We start from the raw sequence: 22,501 nt of genomic DNA, 5'->3' as shown, positions 1-22,501 counted from the left end.
CAACCTGGAAACAAAGGAGTGCAATTAAAGTTTATGTCCCACATGGTCTAAAAAATAATTGTGAATGGCTTCAAAACCTGACATTTCAACTGGGAATGTAGTTGATTTAATAACAACAAAAAAGCAACAATCACATGAGGACGCTGCAGTCATATGATTTTTTTGCATAGTCAGTCACAGCTTTGACTTTGATTTATGCTCCCTCTCCTTTCTGCCAGATAATGAGAGCTTAGTTTAAACAAGCCTGGTATCCCTAAAGCTATTGCCTTCACCCTTTTCCTTGGCTGGCAGTAGGAGGGAGGGTTGGCTCCAGCCAGGAGGGTGCTGAAGCACGGAGTCTACATATGCAAGACGCACAGGACTGGACATCAGAGCCTGAGTTACTGAGAGAAATGCTGGCTGGAGCGCTCCAGGTAGTGACAATTGCTTACACAGCTAATAGAAAATGCTAGAAAAATGGAAGAAACTAAGAACAAATCAAAAAATAAAAATAATAAGTAGTCACAGTTCTGAAATCTCCTTCCATTGGGCAATCTCTTCATTCTGTTGACAGTGCCTTGGACTTACAGACTTCCACCTGCCCTGCCCAAAATAAAAATGGTTTAGTGTTGCCCAGCTTGCTGGTTTCTGGCTAGCCAGTGTCTCACTTGCCAGTGCTATACTTTGGGATCACTGAAACCACTACTGAACTCCTGTCTTGAGGACCGTACTTGCTTATATGCCACGTCCTCTCACCAAAGCTTGTTCTTTGCTGCAAACAAAAGCAAGAAACTTCATGAGGCTGCCAGGGCTGCAACAAAATTCCGTTGCTGCACTGCCTGCAGAAGAACACCTGGGATGGTGAAGCATGTTGAACCTGAATTTGAACCACTAAGTGCAGGGTTTGCCAATCTGCCTGGATTGCCCTACTCCTCTTGAGCCATTGGTTATACCTCATTATTAGGTTGGGCAGCAAAGTCTATTTTTCCTTTATCTCTACACACCATGAAGTATATACAATGAAGTACTTGTCTGTGTGTAGGTCATGGCAACTTGTGAGCTCGATATTGACTGGCCATCACTACATATGGTCTGTGATCACACCTCTAACCATGGGCACATCGTATTGTGCAACCGTGGTCGGATGGTACACACATGTGCCCACTAAATGTTTAAATAACATTTTCCTTAACAATCAACTCTGATCGGGAGCCAAGTCCAGGGATGTGAGAACTGGCCAGTCTCCATTTAGTTTGCAGCTGTTGCCCAGCATGTGGGGAGAGACACATGGTTAAGTAGTGATGGGTCCATCAAATGCAGTGAGCTGTTGCAGTAACACTTGTAAATCAGGCTGGGGCAAGAGTTAATTTGGATTTCTGGAAATAAACGTTCCTAATTTAAAAACAAATTAAGTACGAAAATTGATCATAGTGCAAAACTAGTATAAAAATGCCTGCGAGGTAAATGGTGTGGCTCGAAACAGGTCTCTCAGAAATCCCAGGGAATGCTGAAAGCAAAGGGAGTGAGTCATAAGCACATGAGCTGAAAGAAGCTGAAGACAAAATCATGCATCTCTGCTTAATTCCATCACATGATGAGTCCTGGGGCCCTTCATTTAATCGGAGAGCAAAGCAGCGGAGAAACTTCATTCTCACTTCTCAGTGGGGACCGGAGGAGTTACCGTGTGCAGGCACCGGGCACTCTCTGCTCCTTTGCGTGTGCTGAGCCGACGCAGGATCTCCGGCACCATGAGCGGTGCTCGCCGCCACCTCGGATTCCTGCTCCTGGCTGAAGCGGTGCTGTGTGCTGCCGCCACACGTGAGTGTTTCCTTCACCCCGTCCTCTCTCCCTGCCTCCATGGGTTCGATGTCCTGAGCCAGTGCGGTAAAAACAGCTGTTCCTTGCACGTGTAGCGGTTGCTGGAGCTGTGCTTGGGAACCGATAGGCGACAGCCAGCTCCACCTCAGGGTTGCCTGGCTCCGGGTAGAAATGTCACCTCAGCTGGAGAAATATGCCGAGAGCTGTTCAGTTATCTATTTCCTGCACTCCACAGATACATAGAGCTGACCGGAGCTAAGACTTGGCTCATTTCAACAAATTTCTAACAGTATTTCCCCAGCTCAAGCGTGGCTAAAAAAGCAGATTCAGAATGGACTTCTCCCAGTTTGCTCAGCTCAGCTGTGGCTGGGAGAGGCCAGGTCAGAGGCAGTGCTCCCCGCCGGGACACCCAGACCTGTGGATCCCCAAATTCAGGGAGCTCAGTCAAGGAATTGGATCCTCAAGCCACGGTGGGCAGGGACTGGGCTGGTCCTCTGCTTCTTTCTGGGCTCCCAGCTTGATTCAAGTCTTAGATTGACTCCCTGAGCTCAGGGCTGGGAACCCAGAAATGGGATTTTAGGCTCAAATTCCAGAATTTACAGTAAGGAAACTGAAGACCTTAAAAGCTGAGGTCCAGCTGAGCATCCATCTAGCCTTGTAGCCGTCTCCAATGGGAAACAGTAAGGGATCTATAACTGGGCAAGTGTATACTGGTATTTACTCAGGACACTTTCCCAGCCTCTGAAGATTTATAGCACCAGAACCGCGTCCGTCAGATGCAGAGTCATTGTATTTAACAGTTTTTACTGGACTTTTCTTCCATCCGCTTATGCACTTGGGTTTTGATTGCAACCCGTGTAAATTTTTGGCACACACAACATCCTGCCAGCAAGAAATTTCACACCTTAACTGTGCCTTACATGAAGAAATATCTTTCAAGCGCTTAGAACCTGTAACCTGCTGGTTTCATTTGATTCTCCTTAACTTTTGTACTTTCAGAAATAGTGACAAAGTGCTCCTTCCTCCATGCTGTTCGTGATTCAGTTTTTATATTCTCCTCTGTCACCTCTTCTCCAGGCTCAAGACACAGTCTATTTAGCTGTTCCGCATATGGAAGCAATTCTATCCCTTTGTAGCATCCTCACCACCTTTCTCTGTATTTTTTCAGTTTGCTTTTACCCTGCTTGAGCTGCAGAGAACAGAGCAGCATACAGTATTCAAGACATGAACACACATGGAATTATACAATGCTGTAATGACATTTTCATCTTCGTTCTCTGTCTAGCCTTTTCCTAGTTTTTCAGCTACCAATGAGCACTGCATTCAAAACTGTAAAGCTATGAGATCTCATTTCTGAGTGGCAATAGCTAGTTTAGAGCCCCTCGTTCTGTAAGTAAACTTGCATTTAACTATGCTGAATTTCATATAGTTTTATTCTTGAGAGTCTCATACAGTCCTCCCCTCTACTACTTTAAGATGCTGTCTTCAGCAGATTAAAGAACTTTACTGTTTACCTGTTTTCCAGATCATGAACATCTAAAATTATTTCAACAATTGAGAAAACTGGCCACTTATTCACAACTTTTGGTTCATATATCCTAACCAATTATTTATTCATGTGAAATCCTTCATTCTTATCCCATGGTAACTTAGTTCCTTTATGTGCCTTTAGCGAGGGACCTCATCAAATGCTGTCTGGAACTCAAGCAGACTATAACAAGCAGGTCAGCCTTGTTCCCATGCTCTCTGGCTCCCTCAGCGAAACTCGAATATATTTGTGAGGAATGCACTCCTTTTATGGCATATCATATTAATCCACTGTATCTGCTAATTCTGTTCTTCACTGCTGTTTCTACCAGCTTCTCCAATTTGAGCCTCAAACGTTTTGTAATCCTCTAAATCTTCCCTGGAAGTGTTTTTAAAAACTGTCATCACATTTGCCAACTTTAGTTTCTCAGCCACTGAAGCAGTTTTAAGCAAGATGTTACATGCTATGGTTAATAGCTCATTTATTTCATTCTTGAATAACTTCCATACTTTTTGAGCCATCCTATCTAGACAACTTCTTCATTTTGTTGATTTGTTCTATAATTCTTTTTTGTGCCAACACTTCATTTCGAGAGAGATTCCCCATCATTGTAAAGAAAAATTCTAGCACAGAAACCTCTTATGTTCCTCCTTTGTGAATGAAAATGTAAACTAACGTATTTGACTTCGTGCTATCCCTTTATCTTCCCTGAATGCTTCTTTTGTATCTATATCATTTTTTGGCCCTACAGACTTTCTGGCGAGCTTTCCACTACTTTTGTATTTGAAAAAAAGATTAATCAGTAGTTTTTATGTTTTTGCAAGTTGTTCCTCAAATTCTTTTTGGTCCTGCTTTATTATGTTTCTATATGTAACTTTAGAAAGTTTACATTATTTTCTGTCTCCTTAGCTTGGCCATAACATCAGCCTTTTTACTTCTAATACACTTCCCTCCTCTTTAGCTGGGTCGTCTTTTTATTGCTGTTGTTCTAACATTGGCTTTCATTCTCTCTTTCATGGCTAACACACTATCACAGGAAATGCTGAGCTTCTTGTCTTTGCTACATTTTTCACCAAAATGAAAACCAGCATGAGAAAGAAGAAAGTCAATCAGAGTATAAGATCTTTTCTCCTATGATCACCTCACCAAAACTATTACAGTAATCAGTTCCTTGGAGTATAGTATTACTCTGTCTATTTTGAACTGAACTGCTCTAATTTTGGTTGTGACCAACATCTGTTCTTGAGTGTTTTTCATTGTTAAAGAAGAAATACATTAAAGCTTTTTGTTCCTTTAAATTCAGCAACTGAAAATCTTCAGTTCCATGTGTTAGAGAAACTAGTGCTGAAGTCTTTGCTCATCTGAAAAAATGTCTTTGTCTTGTCCTGAAGCTTGTGAAATGTTTTATTAAACAAAGCACATCAGGGAGGCACAGAAATGCCTAAGGAGCTTGTGATTTAGAAGCAGTGACCACAGTTATTACCAAAGCTGGACAAGAAAATGACTTCTGAATTCAAGGATTGTTATTGAAAATTCAAAATTAAAAGCATTTATAAAATTAGAAGTGCTCCCGCTCTTTTTGATGAATTGAGCATTTGGGAAAAAACCAATGATTGAAATGTTTTGATCTGACAAAAACAAAACATTTTTATTCATTAAATAATATTTAGATAACATCAAAGAGAATGGGAAAAAGAAACTAGGAAAAATCCCTAGCCACTTACTTTCAAATAAGATGACACATTAATTTAATGACCTAAAATGTAACTGAACTTGATAAGCCTTTGTGAAATACTTTTATAGTTGCTAATCTGTTTTTTTCCTGAGAAAAGTTTCTGAAGGACAACATTACCCAACTCTTCTTCTGACCAAGACTGAAAACAATACAGCATGTGATACTGGCCATTAAGTAAATACCGGTCATGATGTTATGCTTTGCTCACATCAAAATATATTAAATCTGCAGGAAAGACTTGATTCAAGTGATTTAAGTGAGACCGTGGGGAGTTCCTGTAGGGCAAAAGACCGTGGGAGAATATGTCTCCAAGTGCAAAATCTGTTCTTTTCCTCGAACCTTTCAGTCCTCAAGACTGGGGAGAGAGCTACCAGCATCAGTTCAGAGTGACCACTGAGATGGGACTGGCCAAGGGATGTCTTTCCTGCCCAGCAGAAATCTCACTGGGCAATAAAACATCAAGAGAAAGCAGCTCCTGCCTCTTCTTCAGCGCTGTTTCTCTGGTTCTCCCTTGCAGTAAAATTAGGAGTCACATGCCCATAAAGACCGTGCTTAGACTGGCTACACCTGCTCTGTGCCTTTTCCAAAACTCGGAGAAATTCCAACACAGCCAGTTACGTTACAGCACACAGGGCCATTCTTGCCCTTCTTACAGGTCTCTGCATTTTCCTTGAAGTCATCCAGCTCTGTGTTGCACTTGGGTATAAATCTCAGAAGCATTCAGCATCAGCTACCTTTAAAATAAAGCCATGAAAAGCAGAAATCCTAACTCCCTTGATGTTGTGACAGAATGGCACGCCCAGCAGTTACCTGATTAACATGACAGAGTTGTTTAAAGCCCCGAGGCTTTAATGGAACTCTGCCTACGAGCCTACTTAAGAACATATTTTTATATGGCATCCTACAGTGGTTGACATGTTCCTACAGGTTACTTGGATATTTATTTTGCTTTTCATTATATGTGCTTTGTGACAGAAAGAGGGATCCTAGAAGGCCTGGGAAAAGTTTGAGCCCATCATTTGTATGAGAAGAAAGAGGTTATTAAAGTTATTTAATATCTGAGCCATTTTAAAGTAATAGGCATGAAGCTAATATGTTTTTGTTGTTATATTATAAACACATTCAATTTACTATTCAGCTCTAAATTTCCTTTTCTGGAAATACCGCCTTTTGTTACAATTGGTTCCACCCCTCCCACCCAAACCACCAAACCAGCCACCAGCCAACTCACCAAAGAAGCTTCACTGGGTCAGAATTAATTCCTGGCATAACTTCCACTAGAGCACAACTCAGACACAGAGTGAATTTATCCTGTTAGCCTTTTACTCATAGATTTATTACCAGGCAAGCACAAAGCAGTCAGCAATCAAGCAACCTCTGTACAACTAGCCTGATTGTTGCAGGGTTATGTCCATTCATACAAACAACTGCTCTGATATAGTCAAAATGTTGTAAACCTTTTTATTCTTTCTCTGGAAAGCTTGCAATAGTGCATGTAGAAAAATGTCAGTCTGTCAGTGGTGGAATTGTCTTTATGTTGGTTATAGTTGATGTAAGCGTTTATAGCTGTGATGATAAAATTCCATAACTTTCTACTGGTGAAGAGTTTTCTACTCACTACAAGAATATAGTTGTACTAACAAGGCTGTTCAGCACAAAACAATGTCTTTATAGGGTGGTAGGAAAAATGCTATTACATTGCATGTTTGTTTTTCTCTCTAGGGTTTCAAGATGTGCTAAGCCATGGAAGAACTTCTCCTGTCACATCCTACAAGACGCTACAAGGCTGGTCTAGTGATCAAAATATATGGAACGAAAAGCTTTATCCTTTCTGGGAAGAAGGAGATCCCAGATGGAAGGACTGCTGGAAAGGTGATCGCACATTTGCATTTCAAAGACACTGAGAAAATTGGCCAGGAAATTCACCTCATAGAAGAGTGCAGGTGCTATAGTGCTTTTTCACAGGTGCAATATCCACAGCTGCTGCAAGGAACAGCAAATTAGAGACGATTGCTTTGACACCGTTCCCAGTACGTTGTCTGAGGAAGAAGAACAGTGATTTGTTACAGTAAATGCTTTCCCATGACTCATAGTCTCAGACATTAATACTTATTAAGAAGTATTGATGACCAGGGCTCTAGGACAATCCATTATTTGAAACACGCCCTACAGGACAGGTAGCTTCAACTGCTACCTCAGTAGGGCGTTGTTGGCTTCAGTTTGACAACTTCAGTGAAGACCCTGTTTATTATCACCTGGTCTGAGCTGACGTCTAAAGGCTGTATCCCTGGGGAGAAACAAAAATATTTTCGTTTGGAATATATTGACCCCCATGGGTAAGAAAACATATTCTTAGCTCTAAGAAGGAAATGAATGACAGACCAGTAAGTGATGTGGGGGGATATGATGAGTCCCTCTGATTGTTCTAAGTTGGGGTTTTGATAAGAGTGCAGGTGACTTGGGAGCACAAAACCCCTTGGAAACAGGAATCAATAAAGCATTTCTAATGTAAACAGTGCACAGTGGAAGGCAGCTGCTGCTCTGATGCATCCTTTACTGCACTGAAGACCAATTTTCTTTTCTACAGGCGGAAGGGTGACAGCCAAATTGGACACTGATAGCCCAGCACTGGTAGGATCCAATGTGACCTTTGCTGTGACTCTCCAGTTTCCCAAGTGCCAGAAAGAAGATAGTGATGGCAACATAATATACAAGAGAAACTGTACCCAGGGTAGGTAACGGCAATCTGCCTGCACTATACACACGTCTGACTATGGTGCTGGTGTGAACATGTCATGAATCTTTGAAAACATCAGAGGCGCACCGTATGAACAACAGCCATGTTGCTTTTAACTGCTAACTACACTTGTGTCTAACCTGTGCCACACCAGTTTCTTTCCTCAGAAGATCACTGTGGTATTTTTACTGTTCTGCACCCACTATATATAATGACCAGGTATTTAAGGTAAATTTAAGATTTGCCTTCACTATAAAATTGCCTTCCCAAAACAGTGACGTTAATTTGGCTTCCTAACAAAGCTGTTACTGCTTTTCAGCTCAGTCACAAGGTTGCACAGTCACATAGTTTTCTTCCAAATTTATAAAGCTGTCAATTTATAAAATTAAGATTTTTTTTTTTCAGTTAGGAATTGTAGAACTCACTAACCATCATCTGCATCTTGAAAAAACGTCGAGAAAGAGTAAATATCACATTTCCACATTTTAAGAATTAAAAACAAACAAGAAAATAAATCATTTAAAAATCAAGCAATCTTTTCATCAGAGAATCATCTTTTTTCATCTTATTTACTGTTACGTGGAGCAAAAACCCTATCATAATTCCAATGTCTGAAGCTGCTGGATCTAGAGTGAAACAGGCTGTTGTACATTTCTTCCTCTGAATACATAAATGTTCAACGAATTTTTTTACTAATCAAAGTAATTTTCATATCAAGGCATATCAGCAAATTTTTTGTCAGCCTGAGTTCTACTTTTTGACTGTCTAATGTTTTGTTAACTGCTGATATCCATTCTCTATTTAATATCTGTTGTGCTGTTTGGGGAAAGAAACTGGGTATTTATTGTTCAGAAAGGAACTGAAATTCATGTCTAAGCTATTTAAACGTGCCACAGAAAACTTTTCTGACAAAATAAACTAAGTCACTTCCTCACAGTGCTTCCACGGCTGCTATTTCTACTTAAAATTTTAGATTCTACTTGCCAAATGTTCAGGTAGCCCCACTAACTCCAGTGAAACAGTAGCATCATGTGTAGTCGACAGCAAGTTTTGGGCAAGCAATTTTAAATTGTGTCTGGTCCATGAGACAGTAAAAATTTTTTAAGCTTCTAAATAAAACAATGCCAAGCCAGAACAATTCAGTGTTTACATTAAAAACCAAACAAAGCACAATCTTAGAAAAAATTAATGTCAGTCTAAAAATACCCCACTTAAACTGTTGTTTAAGTGCAATAACTGCTGTAACCTGGGGTGCATGCCTCCTGTTTCCTGACTTTCTGCACATTTGTCAGTTGACCGGGAACATGTCCTATTTCTACACTCAGATCCTCCAGCTTCCCAGGATCAGCAAGTCTACGTCTACAACTGGACTGAATGGATTGACAACTGTGGCTGGGAAAACTGCACAAGCAACCACAGTCATAATGTATTCCCAGATGGGAGACCTTTCCCTCATTATCCTGGCTGGAGGAGAAGGAACTTTGTCTACGTGTTTCACACGTTTGGTTAGTACTGCAACACATCCCTTGGTTTGTCTGATGCCGCAAAACTTATATTCACTCTGTACACTAACTCATTTGTCAAGTATGTTTTATTAAAAGTCCTTTAAAAAGGATTCCACACTCTTGAGTGGAGATCCCGAATTCATTCCCTGCTTTCCAGAGAGGCCATCAGCTGTTCGGTCTGGAAATCATGGATTACCAGGAGATTCTCTTTAAATCTGCATTCATAGTATTACCACTGAAGAAAATTAATTTCCTTTCAGTAGTACTCAGGATCCTTTTCTAGGAAAACAGAGGGTCCGAGCAGGTCAGTCAGATGATTTGTTGACCGCTCACTGCCACTTCAGATTCTTAAATTTAAGAGAGACCATAGCGCTGTATATCTTCAGATCCGTTTAACAGTGCAGCACTTCTTGCCTCTGGGGAGGTGAAAACTGCCACCGACTGTGTGGTACTGATGTGGTCACAGATGCTGATTTTCAGCGTTTCCAGCTCCTCAGTATGTAACGGTTGGGCTATTCCTGACATTGGCTACATACTAAATCTTAGTATCCTAAGTTAGCTTGGCTAAATCAGTATTATCATCAGTATCAGCATGAGTATAATAATAATGATGTCCCAAATTTTGCATAGAGGTGATACTGTTTACCTACCTCAATCAGCTGTTACAAAGACAAATAAGCAAATGTACACAAATGGCTCTAGGGTATGAAGCAAGAGGTATAGTATCTTCTTGCTACACTGAAAGAGTACAAACACAAGATCACTTAAAATGTCTAAGAGGTAACACCATCCACTACATAATCTTAATGACTTAATGTAATGTAATTGCTTTGGAAAGATGTAGATGCCATGGTCAATTTTTCTTAGATTAGTGAAATTTGGGACACCTTTCTGACACCTTTGAAAAAACACAGAAATAATGGGAGTAAACACATTGTAAAAGTATTCCGTCCTCCAAAAACACCTGCCAGATAACCGAAAGACAATTCTAAACTATTCATTTTGATTTAGACAATCCAAGATTCACAGAGATACTGCTTCTCTTAAAACAAGTTGTAGCTAGGCTGAAGGGGAAAACATATTATACGTTCATGTTCTGTTTCAGGTCAGTACTACCAAACAACTGGACGATCATCAGCAACGTTTTCAGTCAACACAGCAAATATCACTCTTGGCAAACACGTGATGGCAGTATCCATTTACAGGAGAGGGCTCTCAGCATACGTTCCAATTGCAAGAGCAAGTGCCATTTACGTTGTAACAGGTGAGTGTGCTGGAATAAACTGTAATAAAATAGTGGGGATATTTGTTGTTCAGTTGTTAAAAGAATTTAGCACAAGCATCATCTGGCATGAAAAGAAGACATTGGCCTGAGAAAAGTTTTTAATATGAATGTGGAATTTCTGGTAAATTGCCTTGAGTAGTGTAATTTACCTTTGTATCTAGCTCAGTTGCGACACCTCTACTTTGTAATGAAAAACTATTTCCGAGAGGAAATGCAATCTTCCACAGATGCCTGTGATTCCTCATTTGTTCCCATACTTTTCTGGGTAACTGTTTCCTACTGACATTCACTCCTCAGATCAGTAAACCAAATCAAAGTAGAAACACATGTTAAAGATATTAATGTCTCACATTCTGACTGTTGCTGTTCAGAGACTTTGGAGCTGTTTGTTGTTTGCTTTATTTATGTATGTATGCTTTATTTATTTACTTCTTTTTTTCCCCCCCTCCAGACAAAATTCCAATATTTGTGAGTATGTTCCAAAAACATGACCGCAACATCTCAGACTCCATTTTTATCAAAGACTCACCAATCACATTTGATGTGAAGATCCATGATCCCAGCTACTATCTTAATAATTCTGCCATCTCCTACAAGTGGAACTTCGGAGATGGAAGTGGCTTATTTGTAGTCAGCAGTTCCACTACATCTCACACCTATACTCTGCAAGGAAACTTCACTCTGAATTTAACCGTCCAAGCCATTATACCTGTACCTTGCAGGCCAGTAACAACCACTGTACCACTGCCCACCTCAGCAGGTAAGTGTTTATTGAACAGCAGTGATATTAGGAGCTACGCTAAAGCTCTAATTTCTGGTATTTTAAGTTCATATCTTTAGAAGTTTTACTGTCATCAATGAAAGAGCTGCAAGGCTCTGCAAACCCTCTATAAATTGGTTTAGAGACAGAATCAATAAGCATAAACTCTTCTATGATTCTATGGTAGGCATCACTTACACATTTAACACATTACACATCCAGTTCTACCACCACAGTGACAGCATACAGAGGTCTTCAGGTTGACATGCAGTACATATAAATTTGTTTTTATACCCTCTACCACACCAGGTCAAGTGGTTTTAGCCTTGCCTACCCAGGGTCATCTTCTGAGGCAAGATGTAAATTTTAAGTGAGAAACAAGTATTTCAGAACACTCTTACAGCCAGTTCCTTTCTGGTTTGCATTAACTTCCAACCAAAATTAAATGAGATTGGATTGAACTAGAAAAAACTTACTCATATTCCAAACTATGGGATTTCCACATGGCATTAACCCAGAATGGCTTTTCCACTTTAAATTTATGCACTATCATATTTCAGAATAACTTTCATTATGTTCAGCATTGGTTTATCATCTCAGAGGGTTTTAAGGTTTGCAAAAGGCCTGCAGTTTCAGCCTGGGTAGTTATACTACTACTACTATTAAATTGTAAATGTGGCTATATTTTTCAAATTTCAGAATTTTAATATGTGCTTTTACCAAAATGTTGAGTGAGAATGAAAAATGAAAGGAAAGCCATAATTTTCACCACTTCCTCTCTTCATTTTTCCACTAGCTGTAATGTAGAGCAATGGGGAAAAACCTGCTTTTAAAGAGAGCATTTTAAACCTTTTATTGGCCTTTGGATTTCTTCTATAATTGATTTGGGAATTTTAAAGAAGTGTTTAATTATAACAAACCTTGCAGTCTCACTTTTATTTCAGAGAGATGGGTGACTAGCAAGGTGGCTTTTAGAGTGAGGCTACCCAGGCCACTCCAGGGTTCTACAGCTGGGCATGTGTGTTTTCTTTAAGGCTTATTACCATGATCCCATACAGATACATACATGAGTGTACAGCTGCAAACCAAAGTCACTAATGACCTATGTAATGAATGCAGTTGAAACTTATGGCCATGTTCAGAATACCTCTAAGCAGAACTTATTCTAAAGCTGCGTATCTATTCTTTCTCCCTCAACTCAACAGTAACGACCGGAGCATCTTCTGATTCAGACTCTTCTACCACTGTCGAGTCAATGGAAGACAATCCTGATGGAGGTTGTCACATTTACAGAAATGGATACTATAGAACTGGTATCTCTCTTGTAGGTAAGGACATGGGTCAACACCTGAACAGAGGAATGGGATTAATAATGTACAACAATGTATGGTAACGATAATGTTTATTTAGGCTCCCTTTTATCAAATACGGGAGACCCACAATAAGATCCTTCTCTTGGACCTAGCTGACATTTTTAAAGATTAATGTACAGACAGCTAACTGGCTGACTTTGGTTTCTTTACACGCTCTGCCAGGACCTAGCAGCAGAGGTTATGGCCCCTTGGTTTCAGACACGTGAGGCTGGGCCTTGGTCTGGATGCCTGCTGATGGCTGCCCCCATTCTACATGTGGTGTTTCCAGGCACTTGGGCTGGAAAATGGCTGGTGGAGATGTGCACCGTGTCACAACTTTCTATATCATCAGCTTCTGAACCTGCCACACCTGAAGCATACTGGCCTGGGGGGTCACAAAAAGTTGAATTGACCTTGGCATGCACAGAAGTCATGGGTAGTGGAACAGGGAAGTGATTTAGTAAAATAAATAAGTAAATAATAATAAATGGAAAAATATAGCAGAGCAGAAAGGAGCAGCCTCACAGGGAAAGCACTGGAAAAATTTTCAGCTTTCAAACCCTTCAAAAGGAGTGCTAAGGGAGGGAGGAGGCTATGGAAAACAAGACCTGAACTGAGCATCAGCCAAACACTTGAGGTTCTGTACACACAGACTTCAGAGCTTGTCATGTGTCCTACCATTGACATCTGTTTCCTTTCCCAGAGGGAATTCTTGAGGTAAATATTATTCAGATGATGAGCATCCAGATGACAGAAAGTCAAGCTGAAAACTCACTGGTTGACTTTGTTGTTACCTGCCAGGGGAGGTAAGTGTGTGAATGAAACTGTCAGTCTTCCCTCTTTAAAAATAATTAGGTGCTGGAACGCTGTCTGCACTTAGATGCAGCTGCATGAACAAAAGTTGGGAACTGCAGTGTTTCTGTTTCTTGACTGGAACTAAAGAGAATGCAAGTCTCATTTGTAAACTATGGCAACAGAGGTTACTGCCAGGCTCTTAGGATTCAGAACAAATATCAAGTCTCAGTAAAAACAAGAGAACTAGATAGTGGGGAGAAACAATTCTATATTTTCCTGGCCAAGACAAGATTTCAGCACTTACTGTAAAATGGGAAGCAGTCTGCTGAAACTGGAAGGAAACTTTCTTTTTGGCCATGATTTTTTGACACTTAGAGTAAATGGGTATGTCCAAGCAATTTCTTGGATACGAAAACATTGCACTAATATTCCTAGCTCCTAGAAGGGAATTAGAGTTGAGAAGACTGAGAAGTACAAGAGTCGTCTTGGTAATGCAACTGGAAAACAATTAACCTCTCTTAAGTTAGCATTTACTTTTTCGGCACATGATACTACATATAAGAATCTGCATTCCTTTCTTAATGATGTGTATTAAAGGTAATGGACTTTATAAGCTGATTTGAGGCAGGTAATTCTGTGATCACCATAAAATGTTAAATGATATGTAAAACAAGCAGATAATTTTATGGATTGTATATATGCATTTTATATAAAATCCACATGTATGTATATATAAATGTATAGGTATGTATAAAATATATATATAATGTATTAATAAAACACTCTTAAATCACTATAGTGCCACTGATTTCAGTAAACAGGCACCAGCATAAAACTGGGGCATCAGTGCAATGTGTCTATGAACTGGGCTAACAGGACTCCACAGATGCAATGTCTTCTCTCTTCCAATCCCAGTCTCCCCACAGATGTCTGCACAGTAGTTTCTGATCCCACTTGCCAGGTGTCCAAGAGTGTGGTATGCGACCCCATTGTCGTCACTGATGAATGCTTACTCACCATCAGGAGAGCTTTTGAGGAACCTGGAACATACTGTATAAACATCACCTTGGGGGATGACACAAGTCAAGCCCTTGCCAGCGCGCTGATTTCCGTAAATGGAGGTGAGTCCACACAGAGCAGATGCGGGTCGGCTGTGAATAGCGTCTCCCTGTGGTCATTTCCCTGCAGGGGGGAAAAGCACAGGAATTTATATGGGGTTTTTATTACGCCTGGAGGCCTCAGCTGAGACTGCGCCAGCTTGTGTGAGAGTCCATGCAAAGATAAAGACACGATTCTTTCCCTACGGGAATTTTAGATGTTAGAACTTGGTTTGATTTATGTTTACGATCCAATGAGTACAGTAATTATACAAACCCTTCAGTATCACAGAATATGAACAGTTCTTAAGCCATAATGTATTTTTCCACAGAATAACTCTGTTGGGCAGAAAAGCAGGTGGGGGACATGCCAGCCTGCCTACTCCACACATGGAGAAATAGGAGAAACAGAGAGGAGTTCAGCTCACTTCAGACAGAATCAAAGTCTGCAGCTGAGCCGGCTGCCCTGGGCCCTCTTTGTAGCCCACTGACCTTGACCAGGTTTCTATTTCTACACGAGGATAAGACAAATCAGGTTCTGGAAAGATCTGTGTAACATTCATTGACTATAGAGTCTGCCGAGGGTGACTATAGCAGAACAGGAGGTTTACCTTTGGTTGGATAAGTGTCACTCTGTCTTGCTCATGGTTATCCAAGCAGTCTTTGACAGAACCAGGTATTAAACTCAGCCTCAGTCAGAAGTCTAACTGATCATGCTGTCTCTCTGCTCCCACTCATTGTCCTCCTGACCTCCCACTACAATGTCCTAGTGACTCTTCTGAACTCTTTAATTACTATCAGCCAAGCAACTCACCCTTTGCAGTCATTTGCCACAGTATTTTTGGCTGATTTTATTTAATCTAGGTATAAATTTAGCTGTACCAAAATCAGTTCATGATGACTAAGGCACAATGCCCGACCTGTAAGTGCATTCAGGCTCCTAAAGATGAAAATAAGCATGCAGTAGGATTTTTCAAAACTGTATTCACAGAGGCTAACTTTAGCCCAACAAGGCTGGTCTTCCTAGGTTTCCTCCAGAGGGCAAAGCTAAGTTGTACTTTGGGGCTTCTGCTATAATCAAAGCAGAACTAGGATCTAAGAGAGGTTGCTGCTTTGAGTCACCTTCTGGGGGAGCCCATCTAACGTTTGCAAACATTTCTCACGTGCCACAATTTTCCACTCATTTCAAGAGAAGGCAAGTATTTATGAATTTCTGAAAATCCCATAATTTGGTGCCTGAGTATTTGGTGCCTAAACATCTGGCGCTTGAAATTTGGCAGGACTGTGCCTGGGTTATGCAGGCATTGCACAAAACATCCGCTCTTAACTTGCTTAAACTGCTGTTGAATGGGTTGCAGTCCTATGATTTAGACCCATCCTATCAGTATGTGTTGCTTTGCAGAGTAGTCCAACGACCTACCTTATTCATAAAATAAGGTAAATCCCTACAGCCTCAGCAAAAATATTGTGTAAACTAGGAATGAGGTCAAGCCTTCACAAACAATTGTATCAACAAACTGAGAAATACATGAGGCACATGTACCAAGTAAATGGTAAACCCAGATTTGATATCTTGATTTTCATAGACAGCAATTATAAATTAATAACTGCAAAAGTAAGCCAACATACACCTCTAGGTTACTTTGCTGTATAAACACTGTTGTTAATATGAGGACCAAGAATGCATCTCAGTGTCAGAAAACTCAATAAAGGTACAGCCTGTGGACTGGAAAATTAAGCTATTTAACACAAATTAAAAAAAAAATACTTGTAATGGTTTGGCTTCTTCCATCCGATACGATGGAATTAGGAGTAGATGTGAATGAAATGGTTGATGGCAAACCAGAAGGCAGAGTTCAATGACAGGCAGAGCCCAAAGTTAATTTCCCAGAATGAGCACATTAAAAAAGCAGAGCCCTCAGCTCTTGCATAAGGCAAACAAGCCTAAGTCCATCAAGCTCTCAGTCACACTCTGCCATCTTAGCATATGGGACTGCAACAAACAATAACATTTAAGAAACTCCTTTTTTATCCCCTTTCCCCCTGGCCATCATCCCTAAGAGAAAGCTGAAGCTGATTCTAACATTAGAGCTTATAAAGAGACTGCATCTCTTATACTCTCAGCGTAAATGTTTCCCTAGCGCAGCAATTGGCAAGGAGCAAATTAGCCTCACCTCGTGGGGTGCCAGCAAGACCCTCCGTTCCCTTCCACACTGGAACGGCAGCCACGTGTCTCAGGAGCATGGCTCATATGAGAAAACTGGAAAAGCCCAACTCACACTCTGGTGGAACCGAGAATTAAACCAATTAGGATGTGAAAGCACCACCTCCTGCTAAAGTCACTGGCCTCCAATGCTTAGCATATTAGAAGTATTAAGGGTACTTCAATCTGTACAGCAATCAAGTAAAAATGACATTTTCTTTAGAAAATCTATTTCACTGTAAAAACAAGGCTAACTTTTAATCAAACTACTTTCTGAACTCTAGGATCATCATCAGGAACAACAGAAGGTGTCTTTATCTTCCTTGGTTTGTTGGCAGTGTTTGCCGCCATTGGTGCTTTTGTCCTTTACAAGTAAGTTGCTAGTTTCTAGGATTAAAAACAGTTCAAGGAACTGTCAGAAATATTAGCTTAAATTAACAAAACCAACAACTTAAATTTGCACTAGCTATATTTTTGTTTCTTTTTTATTGTTGTTCACAAATATTCTGGCAAATATTCAAGAAAATGAGATTACTGGCTTAAGCCACAAAACCACGAGAAAATATGCAAATGTTAAAAGACTTTAATAGAAAATTACATTCTGTGCTCATAAGCACAAATAGTAATACTAGAAGGCCTGGGAACTGCATGTAAGCAGTACGCAAACTCAAACCGCATCATGTGATTTATACGTGCAGTAAAACCTAACAAACAGAAATTTAATTTAGCTCTAAAACTCTTACGAGAAGCATTTGCGAATGACTGACAGATCAAGAATTAATCATCAAAATTCTTCATTAAATAATTGACAAATACATTCTTTGTGAAAAAGGTGCTGGGCATGCAGGAAAGTAGTTAACATGTTACTGCATTATTAGCTTGGATGTTTCTCATGAAACTTTAAGACTGCACCAAGACTCCTGAGTCAAGAGTATGCTCGCCCTTCACAGTCAGTGGTGAGAAAGAAACTCCTCCACAGAGCAACAGTACTCCACTGAGCAATGGAGACTTCTCATTAACCAGGCCTTAGTCACCACTACTGACCTATGGCTGTTAACCATTAGATGGGATTGAAGAGGGAAGGAGGAGAGAGAATATATGTTATGAATACATGATTAGTTCTCTTATGCACTGGTCACATGCTAAATGTGGCCTTTCATTTAAATGTCTTTCAGCAACTAACTGTGCACATTCCTTGCAGGAGATACAAGCAATACAAGCCTATTGAGAGAAGCGCAGGACAAGCAGAGAACCAGGAGGGTCTAACTGCTTACTTCAGCAATTTCAAAGCAATTTTCTTCCCTAGTAGCACCGAGAGAAATCCTCTGCTGAAAAGCAAACCAGGCATTGTTTAAACCTTTAGTCTAACACTGACTATTAGATTATGTACAGGACTCATACCTGAACTGTACTTTGATGGGGTTTTCTTGTTGTTATAAAAAACCAGGGGGTAAGGTAAAAGCACGTATAGATTGGGGTGGTAACTTTTGGGGGCTTGGTGCAATTAGAAATATTAAAATAGTCCTTCATAGAAAACAATGAGGTAGTTTTGAGCACATGCTGTTCTTGCTTGTGATCTAGGATATACTCTACTGAATAACTAACAGACCCCCTTATCTAGGTTTTCTTACTTCTAGGTTAACTACCTGCAAAACTAATCAGATCCATAATCTGGAGGGGGGGGAAAAAAGCTAATTAAAAAAAAAAACCAACCACCTTGTAAATACTTAGTCTTAAATAGACAGTCCAGTATAGCTGCTTGCTGCCTTAGCAGCATTCATGCCTTTGCTAGAAAGACACGGGGGGCAGGCACATGTTATGTCTGTGGAATAAAACGTGCCATGGCCTATTCCCAGGCATTGGCACTGAACCGTTGACACTGTTACACTGTTCAGGAGGTCCTAGCACAGTCTTGCCCCAGGCGGGCTAGCTCCCCACCAAGCAAACCCCAGATTCTGGGAACCACCAGAGGCACTGTTCCCCACCAGGAGTTTGGCAGCAGCCACCCTGTTTTGCAGGGTTCAATAGCATGGATGCAGCTCATTGCATGCCAGTTAGCCTCGGGGCCAGAAAACAGGGCTGGACACATTTAGTTTCCTACTGGACATGGCTACCAGTGCACGAGTCTCACTATAAACTAGACCACAGACACCCGAGCAACAAGATGAGGCCTGTCTGCTTGGCTCTCCCTGTTGAAACTTTTACTCTGAGTCCCATGTAAAATCCTTATATGCAATTGCTGATGCTGTCTTTGCCTCCTTTGTTTCTGTTGGTCTTGAGACAGTGGACTGGCACCACCGCTCCCCAGAGGGCAGATACCTGCTCCATGTACAAGGGTCAGCAGAACGAGGGTTCTAGCAGGAAGGGGTAGCATTCAACTCCCTTTTCCCCTTCTCTTTTCATTCCTCTCTCTCCTGCTGTACAGTTACATTAATTTCTGCTTGCTCCTCCATCCCTCTTTGACAACTTAATCACATAAATGAAAACCCCAATATAAATAAAGCACTATGCTCCAGTTTCTGCTTTTGCATGATGCAGCTTAGAAAGTGTAAACTTCTGCAAAATCGATGTGCCTTCACTTGTTCACTCTAGCTGCCATTCTGTGTTAAGAAAACTCATGCTGAGGCCTTTCCCAAGTGATCTGGTCTTCTAGCCATACATGCTCATCATTCTGCATCGTGGCATTTCACAGTGCAAGACCAGAAGCAAACTGCTGAAGGCTGGATTACTGGATGATGAGAAAAGGAGAGCATCTTATTTGTAGAAGGGAAGAGGTTGCTAAAAAGGTTCACTGAGATGAGAAAAGAGACCAAAAATGCTTTAAATAGTTCATTTTCCATAAGAGCTTTGCTGTTAATATTAAAGGTTATAATCAAAATGAAATTAACTTTCAATTGGGGGCTGGGAAAATGACCTTACACAATCCATTTCTAAACACTGAATTCTTTGAAGATCTGTATTTCAATATAATTAGCTTATTTACTGTGTCTTGGAACATCTCTGATACATGCTGTTCTCAGTTCCTGAGGTGATACATAAGCATAAACATATTTTCCTGGTATCTTACCAGACCTGTCAAATGCTCGTCATTTGTAATCTGAATCTAGTCTTCACTACCACTTCCCCAGTGTGCACGGACACCTTTAAATGACTTACGGATATAAAAAATGCTGATTCCAACATACATGTGAGATTAGTTCTTTAGTTCTAAAATTCAACAGCCTCTTTTCTTCTTTTGTTTCCAAGTTCTCCCATTATTTTAATTCTTTTGTGACCATTTCAGTTGTATTATTAAAAGCACCATATTTGCCATTGTTCCATCTTCCTTATACGTAACATCCTATTGTCTAACCACAACTGGGCATCTAAAACTATCCTCTGACTGAAACAGAAAACACACTTCCTGCAAAATTGCTGCCTGAATGTAATGTCCTCTGTTATCAGTCAGACTGCTGACAGGAAGGACCACAATTTGTATTTGTTGCTCTGGCTTGAGGCAGGACAGGAGTTTAGTGGAAAGCTTAAGACGACCTGTAATGCAGCATGAAAAAATTAAATCTGTCACAGCTATAACGCTTAGGATCAGTGATGACGCAGGCTACCACTGACCTAGGCTATATGCAGAAAGCATCTTGTTTCAGCAAAACACCGCATGTTAGGAGCTCAGAGACATCTTAAGCTTTTACATAGAAAACAGCTTTTGGGCATACTTTAAGAACTTTTTTATCCTTTAACCTAAGTATACAGAATAGCTTGCATGATCTTCCTTTAAATATCATGTTAGAATATTAACTTTTTATAATTTGATTTTGCCTTTTCAGCTGTAACTTCCATTTCATACATCTTTACTTTTATACAATCGAATCTAACTGCTGCATTGACAAATAAACCATCTAATGATTTTAAAGAGTACATTTCCTTTGTCTCAGAGATACTGTCAGATAAGCAACTTGATGAGTTGCCTAATTACCAATCAAAACAGTATCTACCTCCAGAAAACACAACTGGATTTGCCTTAGTCTTAGTTCACTTACGTGCATCTAGTACTACTGTTGGTTATCTAGCCGTTTTTGCAGTCTCCCTTCAAGTGTACTCAGAGCAATGGCACCACCAACCTGAGAAGCAAGGAGACTTTCTTAACAACCAGACAACAGCTGAGGAACCCAATTTCAGAACAGATCAGGATACAAATGAACTTCATGTCCTTCAAAGGCAAGAACAGCTGACAAACAACAGATTTGTGAATGTCAGCAAATGTTACAAGACAGGTTTCAGGCATCCCCTTTGGAGAAATAACATCAAAGAATGACATCAAACATAAATGTACATCAACTTTAGAAAGAACATCTTTTCAAACATGTCATCAAGAGAAACAGAAACATTAGTTGGGTAACAAGTTTGTTAAAAATTACATTTTTAAATGAAGTATTATTTCAAACCGCTTGTTTTGTTCCTCCCTTTTCTTCTTGAACACTTTTTATAGCACACAATTAAGAGACCCATCAGATGTAGCATTTTTTTCCTTACCAAAAGTATTTGTAAGCTGAAACTAAGGCTAAAAAACACCAGCCCCTGAAGGAATTGTAGAGGAATCCAACTAAACTTTGCAAGAGACATCCAGACACTGTGGCCTATTAGTATAACTGACCACCTCCAGCCTTGTACAGCATAGTCGGATTTACTTTAAAGCTAAAGCTTTTATCACTGCAGGTCTTCATAATTCACGAGATTATGCCTTTTAAGTCTTAATACCATTGTTTTATCATCATACTCGGTGAGGAAGGGAAAAACAGTCTGAACAGTAATTCTTTTATTTTACTGTCAGTGTAAATGCCAACTCTCCAGGGGAAGGGGGTGGAGGGAAACACATTTCACCCACAGTAAATACAAATGCTTGAACTTGCCTAGGTCATAGCTTTTTAACCCTTGTCAAATTCTCCATAGCAAAACAAACATAGGCAGACCACTACCCTGCACCCATTAACACTATGTGGGAATTACACAAACGTAAAATACACTTCCCCAAGAAAAAAGTGTTAGTTTCAAACCAGCTGCAGCTTTTTAGGCAAAACCATAGCTTTTAAAAGGGGGCACAAGACTTGAACTGGAATACGTGAATAGGATTTATATGGCAGCGCCCACGTTTTGTGTCTGCTCCTTTCCAGCTTCCCAACGAACCACCTCAGCAGAACGCCGGTTACCGGTGTCCAGGTCCCGTCCCTTCCCCCCGATCCCTCCCCTTTTACCGCCTCGCGGCTCAGACACCCCTCAGAAAACACTGACGAGGAGCGCAAGACGGGGACGGCGAGGCCAAGCCACTGCCCGCCCCGACGTTCCGATCTACACACCCAAACCCCCACACCGGGACTCCCACAGAGGAGCGGGGGCGCCCCGGGGCTGGGCCGTGCGGGGACGGAACATGACGGCCCCAGCGGCCGCTCGTCGGAAAGGAGCGGCTCCTCCGAGAGCGCCCGCTCCCCGTGAGGCTCCCCAGGGCCGAGCACACAGCCGCCCCGCCATCGGCGCGGCACAGCCGGGGCCCGGCCTCCGGCGGCGGTGCACGGACAGTCCCACAGCGGCCACCGCCACCTCGAGACAACCACCGCGCACGCGCCCAACCGCCTTACCCGACCGACGGCAGGATGCGCCAGTGAGGTGAGAGGGGCGTCTCCGCCGCTGGCCAATCGCTGGGCGGCATGCCGGGGGG

The 22,501-nt window shown here is 41.1% G+C and overlaps 1 protein-coding gene across 1 annotated transcript; it reads left to right on the top strand.

Annotated features, from left to right (window-relative positions):
- The first annotated feature begins 1,690 nt into the window (after positions 1–1,690).
- On the top strand, positions 1,691–20,658 carry GPNMB (glycoprotein nmb). The gene is made up of 11 exons (XM_050891674.1): positions 1,691–1,797; positions 6,783–6,932; positions 7,648–7,791; positions 9,123–9,302; positions 10,408–10,566; positions 11,039–11,347; positions 12,553–12,675; positions 13,403–13,505; positions 14,410–14,615; positions 17,079–17,166; positions 17,996–20,658. The coding sequence occupies exons 1-11, from the start codon at positions 1,728–1,730 to the stop codon at positions 18,147–18,149; spliced, it is 1,686 nt and encodes a 561-aa protein (XP_050747631.1). The 5' UTR covers positions 1,691–1,727; the 3' UTR covers positions 18,150–20,658.
- The last annotated feature ends 1,843 nt before the right edge of the window (positions 20,659–22,501 follow it).

Source organism: Gymnogyps californianus, chromosome 2 (assembly GCF_018139145.2).
Source record: "Gymnogyps californianus isolate 813 chromosome 2, ASM1813914v2, whole genome shotgun sequence".
Lineage (NCBI taxonomy): Eukaryota > Metazoa > Chordata > Aves > Accipitriformes > Cathartidae > Gymnogyps > Gymnogyps californianus.
This window is presented reverse-complemented; position numbering and strand designations above follow the sequence as displayed.